At 33.6% G+C, this 26,003-nt stretch overlaps 2 protein-coding genes and 1 non-coding gene across 3 annotated transcripts; 1 reads left to right on the top strand and 2 right to left on the bottom strand.

The window, feature by feature from the left end:
* The first annotated feature begins 114 nt into the window (after positions 1–114).
* Positions 115–4,775, top strand: LOC145004795 (UDP-galactose/UDP-glucose transporter 2-like). The gene is made up of 7 exons (XM_078963791.1): positions 115–559; positions 2,013–2,041; positions 2,117–2,318; positions 2,457–2,699; positions 2,894–2,995; positions 3,580–3,687; positions 4,218–4,775. The coding sequence occupies exons 1-7, from the start codon at positions 431–433 to the stop codon at positions 4,443–4,445; spliced, it is 1,041 nt and encodes a 346-aa protein (XP_078819917.1). The 5' UTR covers positions 115–430; the 3' UTR covers positions 4,446–4,775.
* A 1,996-nt stretch (positions 4,776–6,771) lies between these two features.
* On the bottom strand, positions 6,772–11,674 carry LOC145006522 (SET domain-containing protein). The gene is made up of 16 exons (XM_078965604.1): positions 11,574–11,674; positions 11,363–11,453; positions 10,982–11,156; positions 10,781–10,886; positions 10,305–10,387; positions 10,085–10,111; positions 9,551–9,681; positions 9,382–9,477; positions 9,182–9,262; positions 9,040–9,104; positions 8,850–8,906; positions 8,693–8,764; positions 8,366–8,605; positions 7,890–8,005; positions 7,334–7,432; positions 6,772–7,223 (listed from the first exon to the last, which is right to left on the bottom strand). Exons 1-16 carry the CDS (start codon positions 11,622–11,624, stop codon positions 7,082–7,084), a joined length of 1,632 nt encoding a protein of 543 aa, XP_078821730.1. The 5' UTR covers positions 11,625–11,674; the 3' UTR covers positions 6,772–7,081.
* A 10,073-nt stretch (positions 11,675–21,747) lies between these two features.
* On the bottom strand, positions 21,748–21,854 carry LOC145007763 (small nucleolar RNA R71). Its single transcript, XR_013663130.1, has one exon. It is a non-coding gene; the product is annotated as a small nucleolar RNA R71 (small nucleolar RNA).
* Between the last annotated feature and the right edge of the window lie 4,149 nt (positions 21,855–26,003).

The following is a 26,003-nucleotide window of genomic DNA, read 5'->3' as shown; positions in this document are numbered from 1 at the left end:
CTTTTATACAAAATACAAAGATATACTTATTTAATTAAAAGACGATTGTGTCAATGTCACTGTACCAAAAAGTATTTAGTTTATTTATTTATTTATTTTCCCGTTTGTAAAGTTTACAAAAACCTCTAATGAAAGTCTTCTATAGACACCTCTCTCCTTCTTCTTGAGTTGGCCAGACCCTGTAAACACACTCTTTCTCTCTCTTCAAGCTTTCTCTCTCTAAAAAACTAAAAAATATAAAACCCTTTATGTTTCATGTGTTCCCGATACATGTTTAACGTGATTGAACCGATACGCTCCCTTTAATCAATCCTTTCTCTCTCTAAAGTCAACATGCACAAATCTCAGTTGATCCATTTCTTTATATGAAAAATTCCTTCATTCTTCATCATAAAAGCTATTGACTTTTTAAAGGATCGTTCAGAGTAATATGAAGAACAACGAAGAACAATCTCGATCTCTGTTTGGCATTTCTCTCTCTGATCGACCAAAATGGCAACAATTTCTCATCTGTTCTTCGGGGTTTTTCTTTGGGTATCTCGTTAATGGTGTTTGTGAGGTAATTTTTATCAAAGCCCTCTGTATTTTCCTTGAAGATTTAGGGGTTTTTCATGTCTTTTCTGTTTTTTCTTAACTAGCTGGTTTTCTGATGTAATAATTTCATTAACCCCTGTTATATTTCGGTATATTTTCATTAATCTGTTGTTCTTCAAACACGCATCTTTAATTTGCTGATATTATCAAAAACTTAGGTGTTGTATAAAAATCCATATTTGTTTTGACGAATCTTTCAAGAATTGGGTGTTCTCCAAAACCCCAATTTAAATATGCTGAGAATTTTCAAGAATTGGGTTTGTGTGGGTTTTTGGAATTTTACTTGAGGACGTTTATGGTTGCATGCAAGACCTCAAGAAGTTTTCCTTCATAATTTTGCATATTTTAAGGTTTTAACTTTATCTTGATTTTTTTATTTTCCCCTGTACTTTTTGCTCTAATTTTTTACAAACAAGTTATTACTGGCTTGAAGTTTTTGGTGAATCCTAAATGGGTCCTACACAGCTTATCAAAATAATTCCTATGTCAGTCTGGTATCAAGAATTATTCGATGATAATATCATCGTCTTTGTTTGAGGCTTTGAGTTTTAATTTTTAATAATTAATTTGCAAAAAATAGTATTTTGGAGACTTGGACTATCTTTTGGACGCCGGCATCGGTGCAATCGAATTATTCTTTGGTTGCACATTTTGGTGTAAAATGCACAAATCGGACGAAAGGTACAACTTGTACTGCTTGGAGTACAGTTTGTCATGGCATTATTTCGTGTGGAGGAAAATAATATCTTTTGGGAGTGATTGTACATTGTTTAAAGAACATTCATTTTCGTGAAAGAAACAATACATCAAGCGGAATATATTGCGTTCTTTTTGGATATTTGTTAAACTTTGGGGGAAATTTTCTATTAGTTAATTTTAAATTGTCAACCTGTTCGATCTTTTACATTTATAAAATAATATTGACTTTTGTGGGTAAACGCATATAATGATCAATTTGGAACTCTTCAATTGTGTCGATGTTTGTATTGTGTGATGGTGCCCACTTAATTTGACTCCAAAAAAACAAGAACCTAATTTTTTAGTTTTAAAGTCTCATACTTGGTGCTTTCTAAGTTCAAATTTCCACATAATTCTTAGTAATTTAATTCTTAGTATTCTAAGTTGAAATTCCACAAGAGCCTAATTTTTTAGTTTAAAGGTTTAAAGTCACAAACTTGGTGGTTTCTAACTCTAAGTTCAAATTCCACATGATTCTTAGTATTTTAATCTCTAAATATACAGAAATTTAATACATAGCTTAATGTAGTCGTTTATTTTCTGCAACTGGAGTGATAATTTTTGTCAATTATATACTTCAAAAACAAATAATTTGACCTCGAAATTGGACTTTTATTTTGGGAGTAATCAATATTATTTTTTGTGTGTTTCTGATTGCTCATTGATTCTTTTCATTTCAGGAATATGTATACAATCGACTTAAATTCAGGTCAGTTTTTTCACCAAATTGTTTATCTAACTAATCAAGCCATGGTTTTGCTAATTTTCTTTTTGTTTTGTGTAGTTATGGTTGGTATTTTACATTCATTCAAGGATGGGTTTACCTTGCTTTAATTTACTTGCAAGGTTTCACCACCAAGCAAATGGTGAATCCATGGAAGACATATGTGAAGCTTTCAGCAGTACTCATGGGTTCTCATGGTCTCACCAAAGGGTCTTTAGCTTTCCTAAATTACCCTGCTCAACTCATGTTTAAATCCACCAAGGTAAAATCTTAAGAAACCCAAAATTTTGATGTCATTCATGGATAAAAAAGTCTATTATTATTTTTTTTTTCTGTGCATTGTTTGGTTGTACGATGAATTATTATTTGATATATTGGAACTGTGATGGAAATGTTTCAGGTTCTTCCGGTGATGGTGATGGGGGCGTTTATCCCTGGGTTAAGACGAAAATACCCTCCGCACGAATATGTATCCGCTTTGCTTCTGGTGGTGGGTCTAATACTATTCACACTTGCGGATGCAAATACTTCGCCTAATTTTAGCATTCTTGGTGTTGTTATGGTTTCTGGTGCTTTGATCATGGATTCATTTCTTGGGAATTTTCAAGAAGCTATCTTTGCAATGAATCCCAATACAACTCAGGTGATTTAGGGTTATTTTTTATGATGTGGATGGGGAGGGTATTTAAGTCTTTTGCACAATCAGTAATCCCTATCCCAACTTGCCCATCTTTTTGGGTGTGAGTCCAATTGGTATTTCCTTGGGTGTGAATAAAGCAACCAAGTCAGAAAAAAGTATTTTTTTTTTGGTATTGAAATTTTGGTTTTCTTGTGCAGATGGAGATGCTATTTTGCTCAACTGTTGTGGGTTTGCCTTTTTTGATTCCTCCAATGCTTTTGACAGGGGAATTATTCAAAGCTTGGAGTTCTTGTTGGCAGGTTGATTACACTTATCTCTTGATTAAACTTTTCAAGTCATCGGTAGTAGTTTCTGAATTCAAAATAGATACGGATTTTTTTCATCAAAATGATATCGTTTTTTTCTTATTGTGATATGTGTTATACTATTATTATTTAACATATCTGTAAGAAGTGCCTTTTAAACTGTCGAGATTTTCCTGTTGAATTTGAATTTTAAAACTTCTTGGTTTGACCTAAAAGGCCAATCCTAGCAGTTTTCAAGTTCACTATAGTTCGAATTTTATACAGACACAAGACATTTGCTTTGTGATTGGTGTCACAGGTGTATAATGATTACTGCAGTTATCACGCAAGTCTTACAAAATATTTAATTTGAAGTTTAGGTCAAACATCTACTTTTTAAAGCCGATAATTGATGCAAATCATCACAGATTTTACCCCTATATTGTGCCAACTTGTTGCAATGTGTAGATTATCTTTGAAGAAATCATGAAATTTTTTCAAGACTCTATTGTCCGATTTGGACTTCAGAACATTATTATTTTGACCGAAAAGTCAAAACATGACCTTTGACCCATTTTGTTTTGTGGGTACAACTACAGCATCCTTATGTCTATGGCGTGTTGATATTCGAAGCAATGGCGACATTTATCGGGCAGGTTTCCGTCCTTTCCCTCATTGCCTTATTTGGAGCCGCCACCACTGCCATGGTACATTTTTCTTTAATTTTGACTTCTTAACATTTTCATTCCCCAAGGACGCCTTTGGTTTATGGGTTCTGGTGGAATTGGAATCCGAGATTCCATTCCATGGCATGTTTGAATCCGATGGAATTGGAATCCGAGATTCCATTCCGTTGCATGTTTGGCTGCCAAATAGACTAAATCAAATTTCGTCATATTGCTTTAAATTCCATGTGTGATGGATTTCTTATGGTTGGTGGGAGGAAATTCATTACAATTATTTTATTATTATTAAAACCCTCACTATATGTGTACATAATATTGAAATAAACAAAAGTAAAAAGTGAAATTTTATAAATTACTAAATTTTTATTTATTTAATCTGGTTCAATATTCTAGCAAACCAAACACATGATAAATTCCAATTCCTTTGAAAGATCTCATTTGTTACAAAAACATTTTGTAACCAAATAAATTGGTGGTACATCACATCACATAATCATCCATCACGTGTTGTACTTTGTGTTACTAAACTTGCACCAAATTGCATTTGATAGATAACAACGGCTAGAAAGGCGGTGACATTGTTGCTATCTTACTTGATCTTCACAAAGCCATTAACGGAGCAACATGGAACTGGTTTGATTCTAATTGCAATGGGAATCGTGTTAAAAATGATCCCAGAGAACAAACCAACTCCAAGAATGGTTCAGAAGAGGAAAGAAGTGCCTTTGGGTAATAATGATGAAAACGAAGAGGAAGAGGAAAGGAGACCTTTGGTTTAATTCTTATATATATATATATATATATATATATATATATATATATATATATATATATATATATATATATATATATATATATATATATATATATATTATTTTTGTGTTTAGGTAAATTTTATTTGGTTTTGTGGGCATGAACAATAATGGAAAAAGGGTCTATTGGGTACATTAGGTTTTAAGTCCATTATAATGATTTTATTTATACATATTGATATAAGCATCTTCAAAACGCATATGCATACCAAATGTAGACACAGCATATGCATAGAACATGGGTTGTTTAAAACTTTCTATTTTGAGAATGAAATACCACAAAGGGATTTTCAATAATGCAGTGTAAGAAGGGAAAGGCACAAGTTACAAAAAAAGGTGTTGCAGTAAGATATTTCAAGATCCAAATTCCATCTCAATGAATCATAAATAACTCCCCCATGGGTTGTTTAAAGTTTCTAATTTTAGATTGAATTTTCTACAAGAGGATGTTCAGTAATGCAAGTTACGGAAGTGAATGCACAAGTTACAAGCCAAACAAAATTTTTAAATTTATAGTTTCCATTTTACTTATTTATATATTTGTAAAGAGTGCAGATGCGTATATTTACTTTCTTATATCAGTGAAATACACGGAAACCTATTATAGATGTTTTCAACAAGAAATTTCGTAAAAGGAGTTGTAAAAACCATTCAATCATATCGGCATCGGATTAATTTCTTGGTCAAATTATGTAAAACAATCAATTTCTAAAAACAAAGTAGTTCTAGTAACGACTTTTAAAGTCAAGGGACCAAATTAACCAAATTATAAATGAAGCATGTTTAATGAAATACTGAAAAACTGTTTTCATTTTCTATAAAAATGTTTTAAAAAATATGGTAGAGTTCTCATTTTCAATTTTTAATGAAAACGTGATTGGTCGGTACGGTGGGAGTTTTAATTTTCCATCTTAGAAATTTGGAAAACTGTAAAAATCACTTTTCTAATTTACATACAATTTGGAAAACTAAAAATTTTCAGTTTCTTAGAAAACTTTGGAAAGCTGAATGAACCAAAAGTGTTCTCAAAATTTCTGTTTTTCTTAGAAAATTTTCCTAGAAAACTACAAAATTTTCAACAATCAAACCTACCCTAGATTTCACACAAAAGGATATTGTTACTAACTTTTTATAGGGTGGTGCATATTTTCTTTTTGAGGGAAGACTGATAACTGGATCAAAAACTACAATTAATGGAGTAATATATTTGTCAATTCGAATATCAAGTTTTTTTTTTTTTTTGCAATCTTCATATGTTTTGTAGCAATAGGCCTTCTCTAGTAGGAGCCAAATCAATCCATTTACTCTAATTAGGATTAACCTGTCAGTTGAGTTCAACGTAGGTTTTAATCCGAGTTTGGAGGTGCGAAGTGCACACTTGAATAAACTAATTAGAGCTCATGAACATGGAGATCTGGGGGCAACTCCCTTTGTAGGGTTCTAAGGGGCATTTTCCCTGGCGGAGTTTTAGGAGTAGCGGGGTTAAGGGGGGTAGATCCCTTGGTGGCGGTCCTGATGTCATGGAATGATATTCAGAAAATATTTAAGAAATTCAATTGTATCATGAAATCATGTTGTACAATTACATGTCCTTGGAACAACATGAGGATATGATTGTAGTTTGATATTTATCTGTGATTTAATGCGGTTCCTACCTAATTATGAATTGATTATTTGATTTAATACAGCTCCCACCTAATTATGAATTGCTCTATCACCATTGCTTTTGACAACTACGATGAAAATAATAATTAACCTATTTAACTGAAAGGAGCTTCTCGATTTGTTGTTTCCTTCCTCACCTTGAAACAAATTATCACATATTTATTTCTTTGCATGTGAAAGAATTTGCATAGTGCTGTTTTTGAGATAACTTTATAGGTAATTCGGTATCATGATTCATAAGTTTACAAGAAAGATACGTATATGGTACAAATGGATATCCATTATATTAATTACTTAACGCTTGGTTTCAAAGTTTGTTTAGTGTCGCTTTTAAAACTTTGATTTTTTAAGTGTGAGACAAAAGCTTACGTCCAAATGTTTTTTTTTTTCAACATGAGTTTTGGGACCATGTTTAATTCATGATTTATTTATTTATTGTAAACATATGTTATTTGATGTATGACGCTCTTATTTTAAACAACTAAAGTATAATCTTTTAAAAATAAATGATAGTTTTATGCTATGTATATTTTTCAAAATATAATTGCCTAAAAAAATTTAATATACATTACTATAATAAAGGGGGAAAAAAAAAGGAAACTCCATTGCTATTTCTTGCACAAGGGTCTAATTTGAAAGAGAAATTCCACTGAAGGATGTTCAATAATGCAAAATACATGAGTTAACAAACAAGCTGCAAGCCAAAAAGAATGACAAAAGAAGATGGGTCATGTACATATAACCTCACCAGCCAAATGTAACATGTACTACACTTAATGCACCTAGTACAAGTCAAGGAAGCATTGCCACAAGGAAAAATCAGCGTAATGCATTGGAATCAACCCCCACCCAAAAAATCATAATCAAAGTAGTAGGTGATGATAAATCTTTTGATCTATTTGTTAGAAGATAGAGTTCGGTCAAAGGCAGGTTTTATTTTAATTGCCTTCGCTTAAAGCTAATTGTAACGCGTGTTCTGCTTCTTTTAAAAACTGTTGAGTGAGTTGCTTTTGACCTCGCCTGTATACTATGCTTGACCATTTGTTTCGACTGATTTCTTGCTTCTTTGGTGCCCCATTGCTTCAATAAGAAATTACCAGAAAACAAGAAAATACAAAAACCATTCACCCATTAAAAAGAAAATTTTGTCAAAACTACAAGTTAATTATTTAGCACTTGAAATCTCGTACCTTTTTCCTTCTTTGTGTGTATTATTGTAGCAGTAGACCTTCTCAAGTATTTGAGTATCAGAATCTTCTGTTCTAGAGCCCTCTTCTAGATCCATCATCCTTTAAATTTCACAAAACCAAGAAGAAAATCTTTTTCAATTGTTTCAAACTAAAAGGTTGTTTCTTTTTTTATTCTCATTAACTTCTATACACTACACATAAAGTAGCTGAATATGTAATGATGTCTGTTTGGATAAAAAGGTTTTTCTTCTACACTAAATAAACAGTCTTAATGTAACCGAAACTAAATGACCATTTTACCCTTACACTCTAAAAAAATCCCAATATTCATCAATTTAAACATGAGAGGAGTTGGAAGGAATAAAGAAGGGCAAAAGGTTAGTGTCTAAATACATCAAGCCAGAGTTTTTTTTTGGCTTAACCTGTTATACCATTCTGTCCGGATTAAGTCAAAAAGAAACAGCCATGTATAGCTGTCCAGACTCCAGATTAAGTGCTTAAAACATTAAACTCATTAAAATAAAATTAAACATCATTTATTCAGAAAAAAAAAAACCTTGTATTTAAAAGATCAAAAAGCAATTGTAGGGCGCCCGAATCCCCACAAGCTTCCCATGTTGCTGCACGAACTTCTATATCTGATGGTTGTCTCTCCCCATCTGAACCAACAAGCTTTAAACAAAATATATATAGTTACTCACACAATAATCAAAATATGAATTTTTGTGTTGATATGTTAAATATGGTTATAAAAACTAGTGCTAAATGTTAGAAATAGCAACATGCTTTCATTTATTTGTGCATTTCTTTCTATTACATCATAGCACTTTCATTTATTTTATTTAGGCATTATTATTAGGACATTATACTTTGAAATTTTTACCATGTGAAAATTGATTTGTATATAGGATGCTATAAGTATAAGAAACAAATAAGAAGAAATGAAAGTAGGATGCTATAAGTATAAGAAACAAATAGATGAAAGTATGTTGGTATTTATTGCAAACAAATAAAACAGAAATATGAGTGCACCTCTTGAAGCAACGATGTAACCTTATATATCTCATCTTCCCCCATGGCTATAGTCCTTAAGCAAGTTAAGAACTCTTCAGGAAAAACAAGTTTGTTCAAGTAAGATGGAGTCTTTCTTTGACCACTCCAACTAAAATTGGGAGCTTCATTTTCTTTACATTTACCATTTGTTTCTTTTTTGTTAGAGAAGAACCCATGATCAAGTAAAGTTTTTGATAAAAGACATCTCATTTCAGCTTTCTGTTGATTATAAAAATGTATAGCATCATAAGTAAAACCATTACAGTATTTATAGTGATGAAAATTGGTAATATAATTTGTACTGACTTGTGCTTCTAGAAGTTGTATTTTGGTTTCAGAAAACGGTACGTCCTTGATAGCTTCAGCTGGATAGTGAAGCTGTGAAAGAGTAAATATGGTTATGTAAGTTGACCATATTGCCCTTGAGAAATTAACCATGACATTACATATAGGAAAAGATTACCATGATATAGTCATCTGGATTATTATCCATGACAAATCCATATAAGTATAGAAGTTCCTGCAATTAAAATACCAGAATAGTATCATAAAAGGAAGAAAAAAAATGTATGCATTTTAATGTCTTAAAACCCCGTTTGAACAAAAATAAGTTTTTTTTTTTTTTTAAATTATAATGGTGGTGATGATTGTACCTCATTTCCTTTGTTACCATAGCTAATTGATATCTCTTTCCCACTTTGAAGACGAGCTTCTTCGACTATATTAATGCAAAGGGCAAAATGGTCTTTTAACATCAAAAAGTCTTTTCATTGTTCTAAAAAAAGTTATGATTACCGGAAAGAAGATACATGGACAATGGAACACCGGTTGCTGATCCTGTTCCATCAACTTCCCATGTTGCAGCAGCCTTTAAATCTATTAAGTTGTGGAGTATTTTACATAAAAGTAACTTTGGGGAGCTTATTTACAAAAGCTTTATATGCAAGGGCTTATTAGCAAATAGGTAAAAGTTTAGGGACTTCAGTGGAAAGTACCATGGTTGCAAAAGTCAATGCCAGGGACAAGACCCTCAACCCACACAGTCTCTTCTTGTATAGAAGAAGAATCGACCCCATTTTCAACTTCATGTTCTGAAATTTAATGGGTAAATATAAGTATTTCACTTTTCTCATTATTAAAATCATATTTACAAAGAAAACTCACTTTTGCCATTATCACCATTAGCCAACTCTGAATTGGAATCATGATTCTGTTGCTCTTCTTGAATTTGTGGAAATACATAAGAACGAGGAAGTGGTATACTTAAAGCACGTGTCCAAAATATTGAATTCGCCCTATACGTATAACAACAAGGAGATAATCATGGGAAACTTTAAAAAAAAGGGGTTGAATGTAAGAACTAGCAATGTACTTTCAATGATTTGTTTGTTATAGCATCCTACTTTCATTGATTCCTCTTACAATATTTTTGCTTTAAAAAATATACCCAATTATAGCAATGTCATCAAAATACAAAGCAATTTTCAATGCTACAATAAGAAAACATTTATAAGTACAATGCTATAAATAGGTAGATTTTCCAAAGTACAATGATGCTTTGATAAGAAAAAGATTGAAGGTACAATGATGTAGTACAAAGAAACGAAAGTAGGATGCTATAATACACAAATATATTAAAGTACATTGCTATTTCTTTCACTTAAATTAAATCCATAACTTTTAGAGAAAGATTTGTACCAAAGGAAGTCACGGAAAGAAACTTCACTACAAAACAGAAAAACAGGCAATTAAAATTAGTAAACGGATGAGATCATAGTTAACTGTTTATAAGATAGGTAAAGAGAGGAATGTTTATATAAAGTAAACAATAACCTCAATAATGGAGAAGTTTAGATGCACATATTTCTAAATGAGAATTTATGTTATTGGTATAAATTATAAAAAATATGATGTGCACCTTTCTAAGTCACCATCAAGAATCAAAAGCTTCTTCATCAACTTTTTCACTTTATCATCATACAAGGCCTGCAAACTCTTCTTCTGCAACATAAACCCTATGTTAAATTCACAAATCTTAAGTAGCCAACAATATTAAAGATACATGCTGTAAGATACTACAACATTGTACTTTAATTTTTTTTCTTATTAAGACATTATACTTTGAAAGATCTACTCAATTATGTTTAGATGACATTGCTACAATTGTGTATTTTTTTAAAGTACAATGTTATAATAGAAAAGAACAAAAGTATGATGCTATAATAAACAAATAGATCAAAGTACATTGTTTTTTCTTGCATTTAACCCTAACTTGAATATTTTCATAAAGTTGTTGGGTAGGATAATTTAATTAATATTAAAATTTAAAAATAACTATGTGCGCTTTTGTGTTAAAGAAACAACCAAGAGTTTAAATTCTATTTTAAATCACACCTGCAATTCAGTTGCTTTAAACAAAGTAGTTCCTTTTAGCTCCAAAAGCTCTTCTTCAGAGAACCATAGTGGGTTCCCGAAACTAGTTGGAAGTATATCAAGGTACCTAATATTTCCATTTAAATGCTCAATATACGAAAATCAAAAAAGAAATATATAATTATATATATAAAAAGGTGTAACTTGTGTTTATATACATACGGTTTCCATGAAGAATTCTTCCTTATAGATTCAAAAGTAAGAAACAAAAGTATCAAGAATCTGTCATCCACTTCTCCTTCCTCATACAATGCTGAACATACAGGTCCAAGTATTGGATCTTGTAATACCCTCATTGGAGTTATAGCCAAATTAAGAGGAACCACCAGTAAAACTCCTGAAATAATTTCAAAATAAGAAGATTTGACAGAGTGCAACTTTGATTATTAAGGTTTTGCAGCACATCCGAACACTCGTTTGATTTCAGTTATCATTCAATAAAGAACAATTTTTTTTTTTTTTTTTTTGATTTCAACAGTTCTATCATCACATAATCTCAATACGATAATAAATCAGAACGTGATGAAATAAGTTTCAAATTACCATCAGTAGCGCCATCAGATGAAAATACGCCAAACCCTTTGTTTGAATCGCTGTATTTGATGTTACAACCGCGCAATTCCACTCCATTCAACTGGGTATTTTACAAATATTCGAATAATGTATCAAATAATCAGAAATTATCACACGAAAACTGAATAGAGAGGATCAATAATAAGCTGAGAAAAAGTACATAGAATCTTCATGAGTCTACCTTTAACCATTCAAGAAGCAGTTGAAGCTTTGCTTCTTCAGAGCTCCCCATGGCTGCGAATTTCACTATTTTTCTTGAGGGGTTTTAGTTTTTCAGAAAACAAATTCCACTTTGTTGAATAAGCCCTTCTACTTTTCTTTAATGACCTAACAGTCCTTGTTTATTAGTTTGATATCTACCAAGCACCGATAGAGAATTGTGAAACGTGTTCGTTTCGGGTTCGTGTCATGTTGAAACAAATGGATTGGAAGGACTTGACCTTAACTTAACCTATTTAATTATTGTGTCGTGTAAGCTTATTTATTTTCGTGTCAGGTTTGGGTTATGGTTAGACCTTGAAATATGTTGTGTCAAATGAGGTTGAAACACTAAATATGTTGAAAGAGTAGAAGTTAGCTAGTTAGGAAAAAAAAAACACGAAAAGAAACTAGCAGGTCGGAGACAAAATGGCTAGACTAATAGTAAGTTTAGAATGCAAAATGAAGAGAATAAAAGTTGGAGTCGTAGATTGACAAGATCATGAGGAGTAGGGAGTAACCGAAGGAACTTTGTACTTTGGGAGATAATAGATAAAACTGAAAATGAAGTCTTTATATTACAAAATGATTCAATCCAAAGTTTTTTATGGTTTTGATTTTAGGTTTTCTAGTTTATCTAAAAAAAATTCAAATAAATAAACAAGTTATATTTGAATTGAATTTCTCGATATTAGCTTTACTTGTTTAATTTTCATGTCAGTTCTTGTTAACAGTATTCTTGTATAACTTACAATTATGATGGGAATCAAGTAGTAACCTTATTAAATTTGAAGTGTTTATTTCTTTTTTGATACCTCCTCTACTAAGACCATCTTCAATGCATTGAACTCTTAAATTTTATCCATTAAACTCTACACTCCATTAAATTCTTAAGAGTTTAATGAATTTCCACATAACATTTAATTATATCTTTTTTATAAATAATATTGTAAAACTATAATATTACATTAATTAGAAATTAAAAGTTACAAATTATAAATTATTAATTAATGATTGTTGTATATGTTATTGTTTTAAAATATTTTTAAGGTTTAAATATTTTTTTGTTTAGAATATTATAATATAAATTACCTTGATGATTTAAATTATTCAATATAACATAAAGTAAATTACAAATATTATAAATAAGAAAATAATAACTTATACATTGTGTATATATGTAGGGTGTAATTATTTAAATACAAAGTTTTATTTGTGAAATGGTTAAAAAAAATTGCATACCACCGTTCAATGGGGATTAAACCCCACTTCATTGAACTCCACCCACAATGGTGAGTTTATGTATTGAACTCCCTTTTTCCCCATTAAACTCACCATTAAATCCCCATTGGGGATGGCCTAAGTTTGAACCTCTTTGTCATCAAAAGTCAAAACTCCCAATCATTTTAAAGGCTCCAACGACCTTCTGTTTCAACCTTTTTCTTTATTTTTATTTTATTCGGGTAGTTATCAAGTTAATTTTTATAAAATAGCAAAAAATATTCCTATAATTAGTAAAATTATATGGTTTTGGTCAAAAAAATAGTGGTGCACCAATGGTCCAAATTTGGATCTTTTTATTGGTTTTGGTCCATATCCACTTAAAAATATGATTATACCCTTTATATTTATTTTTTTATTTTTATATTAATTTTATTGATTTTGAAATTAAAAATTATAAAATGGCATCCTCTCTCTCTCTCTCTCTCACTCACTCTCTCCCTCTCTTGAAAACACACACCTAAGACCACCCCGAATGCAACCATCATTCGCCAACACCATCTGTCATTGATCTACGGATTCTTATGATGGAAATCACCAGATATAGCCTGAAAACCTTCATACGCCACCGATCTGTTCGTACATCAATGTGATAACCCAGAAAATACATGTGACACCCCCATTTTTATGGCCAGAAAATACTGATTTGTTTATGCTTTATTTGAAAATCATATTATACTTTTGAAGAAATATGGTGCAGAATTTGTTTCCAAAAATATGATAAGTAAATTATGAAAGCATTCCTGAAGGAATGGGTTTTCATTATATTAAAATATTGGAATGTCATTATCAATACAATACATAAGCATAACAAAAATAGTATAGACCATACAACATCTATTATTCTAATGGCATATAGTCCATAGATATATCATCAGTTTAACACTCCTATGCTCTCTTGCCGATACCTGTAATACAAGAAACTTAGTGGGTCAAGCTTGGGAGCTTGGTGATCACATATGGTTTTCAACCCACAATAATTAAGTTTATTAATTTCATCAAATCATTCAACCCGATTAGCCGTTCCCGTTACCCTCACTTTCTATCCCTAAAGCATATAATTTAAGAGACCTAACCTAAGGATCATCATCGGGAAGACAATATTGCTTAGGGGATTCCTTAACAATATATGTCAGTAAGGAAGCCATGGGGGAGATGGAGTACACCTGGTGAACACGTAGTTCAAAAACACCTACATGTTGCGAGCATGTCAGCGTTCCATTAGATTGTCTAGAATAGTATGTGGTCGTTATCTATACTCCGCTAGATGACTGGATCGGCTTAAACATCAATGACTCTCATCATTTATTTCATCATCTATATCATCTACCCATCTTTACCCATCATAATTATAGGTATAAAATACATATACAGTTTAAATCGAATAAAACATGTATATTTTGTTCATCTAGCATAGATATCAAGAACACATATAATTTGCACTCATAACACACAATTTATATTAAATATTTAATATCTATATGTGATGACTCCAAATGACTCCAAACTCACTTGTTTAAATCGAAAGTAACTATGCACTCACTTGTTAAAGTGATGACTCCAAACTCGGGCAACGCTTTGCTTCTAACAATTTTATCTTCCTTCGACGAAACCTAATATCATTATTACTAGATCTTAATCTAATATTTATTGCGACTAATATTAGTGTAGACATTATTGTTTTTCTTGTATTATATTGTAACATCCCAAAAATATGGTCCCAATAATTTCATTTTCTTATAATAGATAAAATAGTATTTTCAAATATCAATCATTCACAACAAAACCAATGTACCAAGTGTTATCAAAATTAGAGTGAATGTTAAATGCAGAACTCCACTGGTGTGTGCGATGCAGTCAACTCGAGCTCTTCCCCTTAGGACTGGAAGTACCTGAAACATAAACTAGAAACTGTAACCACAAAGCTTAGTGAGTTCCCCTAAATTACCACATACCAAACATAAATAAAACATATAGTGGGCCCACCCTGTTACCGAGCCCAACCCGACATTGGACCTCGTCTGGCATTGGGCCCCGCCCAGCATCGAGCCCCTGCTCGATAGATCGGGGCCCGTCATCATACATATAGCATATATCAAATACACATGCAATAATCACATAGATACATGGCATAAAAATAGTCACCAGGCCCCTCTCGGCATCTGGCCTTTGCCCGGAAAGCATATAAACACATACACATGAAAAAGTCATGAAGACAGCTATCATACTATCATAACATAAATATGGGCCGACATTGGTGCCTTCGATCCACTAAACCTAGTTAGGAAACTCACCTCAAAAAGCTGAATCTTACAGAAGAAAGTCTCTAGTTGTTTCCCATCGATATGCGGATGAAACGTCGTATTGAAATGGAGATGAGTACCCATCTCATGGATCAGCCGAATCTGAATATGAGACAACGCAAATGGGTTGACGTGGTTAAGAATTATGACTACGAGATTCTTTATCACCCAGTAAAAGCGAATGTGGTCGTTGATGCTTTGAGACGCAAGTTATCTATTTCTTCTATTGAGAGCTTATGTATGAGGATAATCATGGATTGTCGACCCAGTGCAGTCGGGTTTGGGTGCCAGATTTTGGCAGGGTCAGGCAGACTGTAATGGAGGAGGCATATAAGTCCAGATTTTCGATACACCCTGGAGCCACCAAAGATGTATCGTGATTTGAGACTTAGTGACTGGTGGTCATGTATAAAGAGAGAGATAACATGATATGTTGAGAGGTGCTTGACCTGTCAGATGGTCAAGGTCGAGCACTAGAGACCGCACAACAAGCTTCAGCCTTTGGAGGTTTCCATGTCGAAATGGGAACATATCACAATGAACTTTATCACCAAGTTACCTCGGACGACTAATGGATTTGATGCTGATATGTGCATATTTAGTCATATATTTTGCATAAAATCTTAATACTTTTTGGTTGTTTTATCGCAATTATGAAACAAAAGGTGCTTAATCACGTTTAAATTGTATTTTCTGCTAAAAGACATGATCAAGAGAAAAAGGGAGCGGGATTAGCATTCGGGAGCTCGGAAATGGATGAAAGAAGAAAAAGAGTCAAAAAACAAGGAGAACTCGGCGAGTCAATACCCCGACTCGACGAGTCGGATCGAGTGTTCTTGAATCCATAAAAGTCCTTATCATACACAGATTGTTAATGAAGGACTCGCCGATTCGATACCTGGACTCAACGAGTCCACCTTGTTTTCAAAAATCTATAAATATAAGACAAATTCCTGAATTGAGGCTCTCTCTGGAAAACCATGGAGGTTAAGTTGCGATTGAAGGTACTGCTTGAAACTTAGAAACTCGAAGAGCAAGTCTAAGTATTCGATTTTGGTAAGATTGATGGCAATTCAAGTGTATTCTTACTTAAACCTTTGATTAAATCATGTTTAAACTTATGAATTTCGTTTTTGAGTTTATTGTTACTAAAATTATGAACTAAAACCTTTGTCTTCTGTTTAGGGTAGATGATTTTGTGAATATGGATTGATTTTATGGTTAGGATTAATTTAATTTAGTGATATTGTTTTGTTAAGCTTGTTAAAGAACCTTATGTGTTAATTACAACTATTTTCAGTTAAGTGTCCAACATATTAAGTTGCATGAACATCTCTTAATTGCTAAATTTGTATGATTTATGTGAAAACATTGTTATATGCCTAGGAATAACAAACGTGAAACTAGGGTTAACTAGAAAATAGATAAATTAATGTGTGAGCTTGTGTGACGAACCATCAACAAGAGGTTAATTGAAAGACCAATTTAATTAACCATTACAAGTCTTACTTAACCCGGATTAATAAACTAGGGAACTCATTAATTTAGACAACTGGCCACTGCTTGAATTAATATGTTTTCTAAGGACTAGTAATAGCGAATGTGAACCTAATCACCTTAATCGGTAGCCAAAGAAAAAGTAATCTGATGCATTTACCATAAAATCAACCATAGGATCAAATGATTCGAACCTAAACTGTGACAACCTGAAATTTCCCATTCTAATCAAACCAATTCAATCCAATAGAAGTAGAGCAGTTACAATGAAAATTCAGACTTAGAACATAAGTTTGGCAGTTTTAGGGTTTTACACCAAAAAGGGGTATTAGGATAGTGGTTGCACTAGGATTTTGTGCAACACTGTAAATTCCATTACCCTAGAATCATTAGAATCCATTCCGAGATTAGAAATATTTTCTGCCAAAAATCTCAGGACTATAAATAAAATTCTGGACCAAATTGGTTCATTATTTGATTTATAATTAGAGAAAAGCCAAATACTCTCTCACGGATCTTCGGGTTTTCATCCCAGATTGTGAGTCTACTTCCCTAAATGTGTTTTAATACTTGTTATATGCGTTATAACATTGTTTACATGTCCAAAACACAAGATCTGGGAGTTTACCGCCCAAGAACGTTCTTGGGGAGTAAACTCCAAAATCAAGCCTAAAGGCCACCTAGTCCCATTTCCGTGTCAGGAAACTAACTAAGGACTTAGTGTATGATCATTAGAGGCTAGAAACAAATCAAAATCACTTAGTTTGAGGAGTTTACGGCCAAGGAACAACCTCTTGGGCCGTAAACTCCAAGTAAAGGGCACAAATGAGTGCCTAGTGATCCTTTAGCCTTAGAACAAGAACCTAGAAGCCTTAAGCAAGTGTTTTAGACCAACAAAACAATTAGAAACCCACTTTGGAAAGGAGTTTACGGCCAAGATGCTCCTTAGGCCGTAAACTCCAAGTTTTTAGTGCCAAAAACCACTTCAAACTCTTCCTAAGGCTTAGTCTCATTTTTGGCAAGTACCTTAATGTGTTTAGGACCTAGATAACACATGAAAAGCATAAGTGTTGAAGAGTTTATGGCCAAGAGTATTTCTTGGGCCGTAAACTCCTTTAATGGGGTCAAAGAGCACCCTAAACACTTCCTAAGGCCAAGAGACTTTTAGGGCAAGTACCTAGATGAGATATGGACTAGTTAAAATTCTTAGGACCTCATGTGTGAGGGAGTTTACGGCCCAAAGAGTTCTATGGCCGTAAACTCCATCAAATGGTCCCATTTAGTGCCATAAATCTTCCTTAATCCAAGTATTGAAGCCTAGACTTGTTCCTAGAATTATTAGAGACTTGAAAGGACAATAAGAACCCTCCCAAGGGAGTTTACGGCCGTAAACTCCAAGGGAAAAGGGGTCTTTGGGCCGTAAACTCCCCAAAGGAGTCAATGTGGTGCCCAAACACTTGTATAGCCTTGAAACAATTCCCCTCTAAGGTTGTAGTACTTCTAAACTCCATTTCATGACTTGGTTGGGAGTTTACGGCCAGGAGCTTACTCCCCTGGGCCGAAAACTCTAATGAATATGGTCTTTTGACCTTAAACTTCCATTAGGGGTATTGCACTTCTTTGTTGCAACCCATTAGCCTCCTAGCACTTGACCAAAAGTGTTGACCTCGCGCTTAAATGTTATTACTTGTATAAATAGTGTTATAATCACTAATTATTTATATACATATGTTTTCATATGTAATTAGGATCATTGTGTGTGTCTAAGTCTCCACTTGACACCAAACACTTGTCCGATCCTTCCGTACGATAACAGTCCGTTGAATTCCAGTCACTTACCGCAGGTGAGTTCATACCCCTTAACTAATGTTTTAAACTCTTTTTAAATGTTTTATGGGGGGGGGGGGGATACAAGTAGAATCATGCTACTTATTATGTCAATCACATGTGATTAGTAAGTGGGATTATATTCTTATTACATCAATCACATGTGATTAATATACAACATCAAATGATTTGGCTACTCATTAGCCGTTTTACCAAACAGTTTCCTTCAAATGACTTTTTGTAACATTTTATACGTTTTAAACTCCTTTTTACACTGTACAGCTTACTCCGTACATTTCCTTTCAAACTTATTTACAACTGTGTTTCAAACAAATGTTTCCTTATACTTAAACTGTTTTATTAAACTTATGCCTTCAAATTGTTTTATACATTGACACCAAGTCAATCTTTTCTTAAAATAATACTTATATTTCAAATGTCTTACAAATCTTATTTATGCTTTTATATTATAAATTGCATGCCTCTATATGTATACTTATATAAGAAATGTTTAAAAGACTTAGGAAGGCTATCCACCCTATTTCCTTTTCGGGCCTTGAGATGTGGTCTGGTGGGATTTTGGGTATTCGTCCGAAGGTCGTTTAAATATTAGTTATATATCATGTACACATATATAGTCATAAAAGGTCCTTCCAGTTCATCCTATGCCCTTGGGTAGCAAGGGTATACATCCATGTCCATACGTACACTTAGATTACTAGAAAGCTACCATATGGGTAGTTCAGGAAGATACTAGAACCATTGCTAGAACGCGATATCATTCAATGAGTCAGTTCATTCATGAGTCAATACTTTCTAGAACATTACTGTACATTACATATACAACTATACTAGAACGTTTACATTACTATACTTGCTAGATAGAGAGAACACACATTACAGCTAGCACACATAGACCATTACAGTTCATTACATTACTATACTTGCTAGAACAGTTCATTACATTACAGCTAGAACAGTACATTACATTACATATACGAGAATACGTGAGTTACTGTGATTTAAATCGGAGCATGACTTAAAACCTCATGACTTGAGTTGCAGCTAGAATTCTCTTGAAGGGAGAGCGTGAGTTTGCGTATAGATCTATACTGGATTGACAATCCTACACCTTGCTGCTAGCTACAGCCGGACCTGCAGGTCTGCGGGTGCCAAACGTCATTCCGTTATTACGACCATTCATTTGTCGTTGTTACTAGTTGATAGTATGGTGCAATTTATCACAGAATGCCTTAGCCTAAAATACGGTTTAAGGTAGTTAGTACGGTAGTAGTCCTTTTAGAGCTACGTTTTAGTACTACGGTAATTTTTCCATTTACATATTTTTAGTGATAACCTCACTTAAACATAGATGTGCAAACTATATCTTCGGATAATGATAGTTATACTTTGGAAAATACATCCTCTTACAAGAGACACACACATGCAGAACAGTTAGGTCTTGGTAGAAGACTACATTCAGAACAGTTAGGTCTTGGTAGAAGACTACATTCAGAACAGTTAGGTCTTGGTAGAAGACTCCTTTTGTTATTAATAGGAATCATAGGGATTCTAGGGTTTTTCAAACACTTACAGTTCATATACACTTTCAATACTTTTAAGTAAATATACTTACATTTTCTCACATACAAATTAAGACACTAAATACTTATGATCTCACCAGCTTTAAAGTTGATACTCGCTTTCAAAATTACTTGTATCCTCAGGTCATCATAGACAGGTACCGACGCAAGGAGAAAGGAAGATGGAGCTTGTTCAAGACTTATCTTTCATTTTGATTTATGCTTTAGTGTTTATCAAAATTTGACAGAACACATTTGTATAATAATTATATTATTAATGCAATGGATGATGTTGTTGCTTGTTTACTACTTTACATTGTTGTTGATATTATACATGACGTCCTCCGCCCCAGAACGTTTCCGCCGTTCCTGGTTTTGGGGTGTGACATAAACAGAAGTCCTCTTTATCATTGAATTTAGTTGCATATAATTGCTTAGTTGTTAACTGTTTTCTTTAAGTGTTAGTTGAGTATTTAAGTTTCTAGTCTTGCAAAACTAGAAAAAACCTTCTTTTAATTACTTGCTTTTTATTTAGATAATCCTAGTAATTAGTCTTATAATTTTTGTTCCGTGTGTTCGATACCCTGCTTACTTAAACTATACCACTAACTGACAGGTACACTGCCTCTTGTGTGTCTAATTTATATTTTAAAAAATTAGGATAAAACTAGTTAGTTTCACACACATCAAGTTTTTGGTGTTGTTGTCGGGGAACGGTTCAAAAATTAATTTTAATTTCTAGTATTACCGACCCTTTGTGTGAGATCTATCTTGCACAAAGTTATTGCTTTAGTAATTTAGTTATTAGGATAAGTTTTAAGTTTTTATGTTTTTAGAATTTTTGTTTAAATTTTTTCTATCTTAGCCTTGAACTCGCCGAGTGCAATCGAAGCTACTCGGCGAGTCCACAGCTGAATTTCAGTTTCGTTTTTAGCTTTGTTTTGTTCGTTTTACACGTGTTTTTCTGTTTTTTTTGTAGGTTTTATATGACACGAGGATCCAACACACCTCTGGTTCCCCTATTTGAAGACCCGAAATCCGCTCTTAAGAAGAACAAAAACAAAGGTGTTGAAAGCTCTAACCCGCCAAAGAAATCACCTTTTAAGGACCTTAAATTAGTTTTTGGAAAGAAGAAAAACAATAAGGCAGGTGAGTCTAGCAGTAAAAAGAGTGAGGAAAGCAAATTGGAGTGTTTTGAAGACAATACAAAAGAAACCGAATTTGCATACGATTCCGAATCCGAATACGACGAAGAAAGCAACCTAGAAGGAGAACTCGACAACACCATGGCGAACATCGATGAAGTCCCCATGGGAGAATGGAAGAAAAGAATATGTGACGATACCGGCCCAGGCTCGTGCAACCCGCGATTCCCGCAACTGCCACCTTTGTAAAGGCCACATACTCGGTCAACTTAAGGAGATCCCATTTTACGGGAAAGATCACGAAGATGCATACAAGAATTTAGATGAGGTCAACGACATAGCCAACTACTTCAATGTTCCTAATGTGGATCGGGATATTGTCTTGCTTCGTATGCTACCGGTCACATTTAAGGGGACTGCGAAAGATTGGCTAAAATCACTCCCTCCACGATCCATCACCATTTTGGGCTAAGATGAAAGAGGAATTTATTGATCAATTTTTCCCTCCATCAAAGATAGCCAAGTTGAAGAAGGTCATTGCAAACTTTGAGCAACAAGCTGGAGAGTCACTATATGAGGCATGGGAAAGGTATAAAGGCTTACTAAGGAACTGCCCACATCATGATCTAAATAGTCAACAAGAAGTCTCCATTTTCTATGATGGAGTCAATGTAACAACCAGGCAGCTCCTTGATTCACAAGGACCTCTCACAAAGAAGCCACCCCCAGTGATAAAGGAACTAATTGAAGAATTCTCTAAGCACTCTAGAGAATATCATAACCCAAGGAATGAACCAAATCGAGGGGTAGTGAACTCAGTTAATGATAGCTTGGCGGTAGTGATGGCTAAGTTGGAGAATTTGGATCGAAGAATGACCAAGATGGACCAACCCATCAATAGAGTTTGCTTTCTTTTACATTTCTTTTAGTTTTATTTTTCATTTTTTGTCATCTCTTAGGATTTGTCAATCTAAATCTTCTTAATTGTACAAAATGATTGCTTAAGGACAAACATGATCTGAGTATGAGGTGTGTGGAATATATTTTTAAGAAAGTATGAAAGTAATGAAAATTTTCTTTCAAAAAGAACAAATGACTCGGCGAGTTGGGTAACCTACTCGACGAGTCCATTCAAAATCAGGATTTCTTAAATCGCGACCAGACTCGCCGAGTTGGTACACTGACTCGACGAGTCAATATTATGTACTGAAAAAAAAAATATTTTTACAATTCTGTAAAATTAGGGTTTTTACCCTAATTGGTAAACAATCTCATTCACACAGCCGACGACCTCTTACTCGCCGTGCCATTCTCTCTCAAGCATTCAACTTCATCTTTTCCATTTCTTCCAAATTCTTCAAACAAGGTACTAATTTTCTTCCATAATTTTGTTAAAGGTTTAATCTTTAGTGGTTTGGGAGAAGTAATTTCTTACAAAACCCGGTTTTGACTAGACTAGAATTCTTGTGTAATGCCCTAGATCCGAGCTAGTCAATTTAGAGATAATAGGGGTCGAAAATGACTTTTCGACAAAAGATTATTTAGAATAAATAATCTTAACTAAGTTATAGTATATGTTACAAGGATTTCGTACATATAAAGAACGCCGAAATCCGAGTTATAACGAAGAAGTTATGATCTGTCGAAGTTTCGCGACAGAACCGGCACGAAGCTGAATGACGTAAAAAGTGAATTTACATTATAGCGATATTTAGCCTTAGTGATCTAAACAAAAGTTGTAGAGTTAGTTAAACCGTGAGCGTGCATAAAAAGAACGTCCAAATCTGACTTCGTATGAGGATGTTATGATTTTTCTAAGTTTCAACTTTGTGGTATGCAAACCGAATACTCGATTTGAGATCGAGCGGTTTTTAGCCGAAACAATATAAACAAGAATCCAAGATCTCATCATTGGTAGTGCAACGGTAAAAAGACAGACAAAAACGAACGTCAGATGAAGAAGTTATGATTTTATAACGAAGTTTTCCTGTCCCGGCCTACTAAAAAATAATATAATAAAAATAAAGTCAAAATTAGCCGACAGAGTCTAAACGAAAGTTGTAGAGCATAATCTCACCTATGTGTGGATATAAAGAACGTCAAAAATGGAGTTCGTATGCGAAAGTTATGAATTTTTGAAGATCGTGGCACGCATACCAAAGCTTATCCGAAGAGTACGCCCAACGTAATCCCAGACCCAACAGCCTATAAATAGAAACCGATATCAGCCGATTCTTTTGCCATTTTTCTTCCTTTCTCTCTAGTTTTTGCCTCGATTTGTGTGCTAATTATATCCCGAAGCCCCGGTATCATTCCCGAGCCCCGAAGCAAGTTCCGAAGTCCCAAAGATCCCGAGAAGTGAGGTTCCCGAGCTGAAGCCCTGCCAGTAAGGAGCCTGGTTGTTGTGAAGATCTTCCAGATATACCCAAGAATACTACTTCTGCAAGTCGTAGTGATGTCCGATCATCTTCTGATCAAGTGAGTGTATAGTCACTTTCATCTTACACATAGATATGAAGTATTTTATAAAATATATGTTATATATATATATATATATATATATATATATATATATATATATATATATATATATATATTGTTGTTTATATGCGTGAGTGCACAGTTACTTTATTCTAACACATAAATATAAAGTATTAAATATGAAATATGTGTTGTGTGTTATATATTAATTATCTATTTGAGATAGACTTGGAATTTATATTTTATACGGGTGTTAAATGATTTAAATTGTGTTTGTATTTATATCTACAAAAATGTTGGGTAGAACATGGGTAGATGGAATAGTTGGTGACGATGCGACTTCGTGCCTATTGAGTAAGCCTTGGTGACGATGTGACTTCGTGACTATTTGATAAACCTTGGTGACGATGTGACTTCGTGCCTTTTTGTGTAAACCCAGGTGACTATGAGACGTAGTGCCTATTGTGTAAACCTTGGTGACTATGAGATGTAGTGCCAATTGTATGAACCCTGGTGACTATACGACGTAGTGCCTGTTGTATAAACCGTGGTAACAAATGGACTTTGTGCCAGTTCCTTAGGTAAATCCTTAGGAATGAATGAAGAAAGTATAATCGATTCTTAGGGTAAAACCTTAAGAAATAAAGAAGATAATGGGGATGGGTAATTGGTTTGATTGTTTGATGATTGAATATAATATATATATATATATATATATATATATATATATATATATATATATATATATATATATATATATATATATATATTATTGTGGGTTGAAAACCCTGAAAACCCTATATGCTCACCAGGCTCCCAAGCCTGACCCACTCAGTTTTCTTTGCATTACAGGTAATGGCACAAGAGTATAAGTTGGTGGACTTGACGAGAGATTTTGGATTATAAATCAGTGGTTATAAATAACTGTTGTAAGGTCTATTTTATATTGTTTATGCTTTTGATCTGTATCGGAACATGACATACCGAGGTTTTATTATTTAATAAAAATACATTCTTTTTGAGAAATATTTTTGATAAATGGTTATCATATTTTGTTTTTGGGACCAATTTTGAAACTGTTTTCTTTAAAAGATAACTCTGATTTTAAAACAAAGCATAAACAAATCGGTCTTTTCTGGCCGTGAAATTGGGGATGTCACAGTTGGTATCAGAGCATTAGTTTAAGCGAACTAGGAATTTGTAGGAAATTTCTAGACTTAAACTTAGAATGCTAAGTGATGATCGTGAGATGAGTGTCTACCATATTTTAGACACAAGCACTAGTATATTTTAGGAAAGATGCCTAAAATGTTTTTATGTGCTAAATGTTATATGATTGTCATATGTGATATTATTTGTTCGGATCTATGGTCTGTTGCCGACCGGATCTGGAAATTTTACGTGCTCAGGTTTCTAAACGTTTAATTACAATATTAGAACTGGCATGTAACTTTTCGGAGTAATAAGGAGTATTACACGTCTAAATCTTTTCTCTCTATATTCTCATCTTGATGCGCTGGACGCATGCTTCCGTGAATGTAACGCCATGGTGAAGGCTCGTAGCAAAATTGAGTAAACGGAGGAATTGAAAAAGGATTATGATAGTGAATGACACCTATCGGAAGATATCGTAAGAGTGGTGTCTTTTCATTAGTATATGTCAAGCAGTGCGTTTAGAAGAGTACGGTACGTCCGAAGTACACCTTCGATTGGCGGGATGATGGAATATTGGTGTTATTCATAAAGTTGTCCCATCAGATGAACTTTCCACCACCAACCAAGTTGAAGCAGGATTGATGACTGGAGATACACATGGAAGAAATCCTAGTAGAGTGTAAGGAAACTTATATAATTATGTGGACACATTCTTATGTGTTAAATTGTTTTATGATTTTAGGACTTGGGGACTGCGAGACAATACTTGGGACGAGTATGAGTAGGTGTGAAAGGTAGTAGATGCATATACTACCAGAAGCACAGGACTCACACTTGGATCAGGGAAAGTCAGAAGGTTAGCAAGAAGCTAGTGATTGATGAGACTTCGTGCCTTTTTGTGTAAACCCAGGTGATTATGAGACGTAGTGCCTATTGTGTAAACCTTGGTGACTATGAGACGTAGTACCAATTGTATGAACCCTGGTGACTATGCGACGTAGTGCCTGTTGTATAAACCGTGGTAGCAAATTATAATATGCTCGTAGATCCGGGGTAGTCAATTTAGAGATAATAGGGGTCGAAAACGACATTTTGACAAAAGATTATTTATAATAAATAATCTTAATCAAGTTATAAAATA

The sequence above is a fragment of the Lactuca saligna genome, chromosome 7 (assembly GCF_052625555.1).
Source record: "Lactuca saligna cultivar CGN05327 chromosome 7, ASM5262555v1, whole genome shotgun sequence".
Classification (NCBI taxonomy): domain Eukaryota; kingdom Viridiplantae; phylum Streptophyta; class Magnoliopsida; order Asterales; family Asteraceae; genus Lactuca; species Lactuca saligna.
Note: the sequence above shows the minus strand (reverse complement) of the source record. Positions and strands in the feature narration are given on the sequence as shown.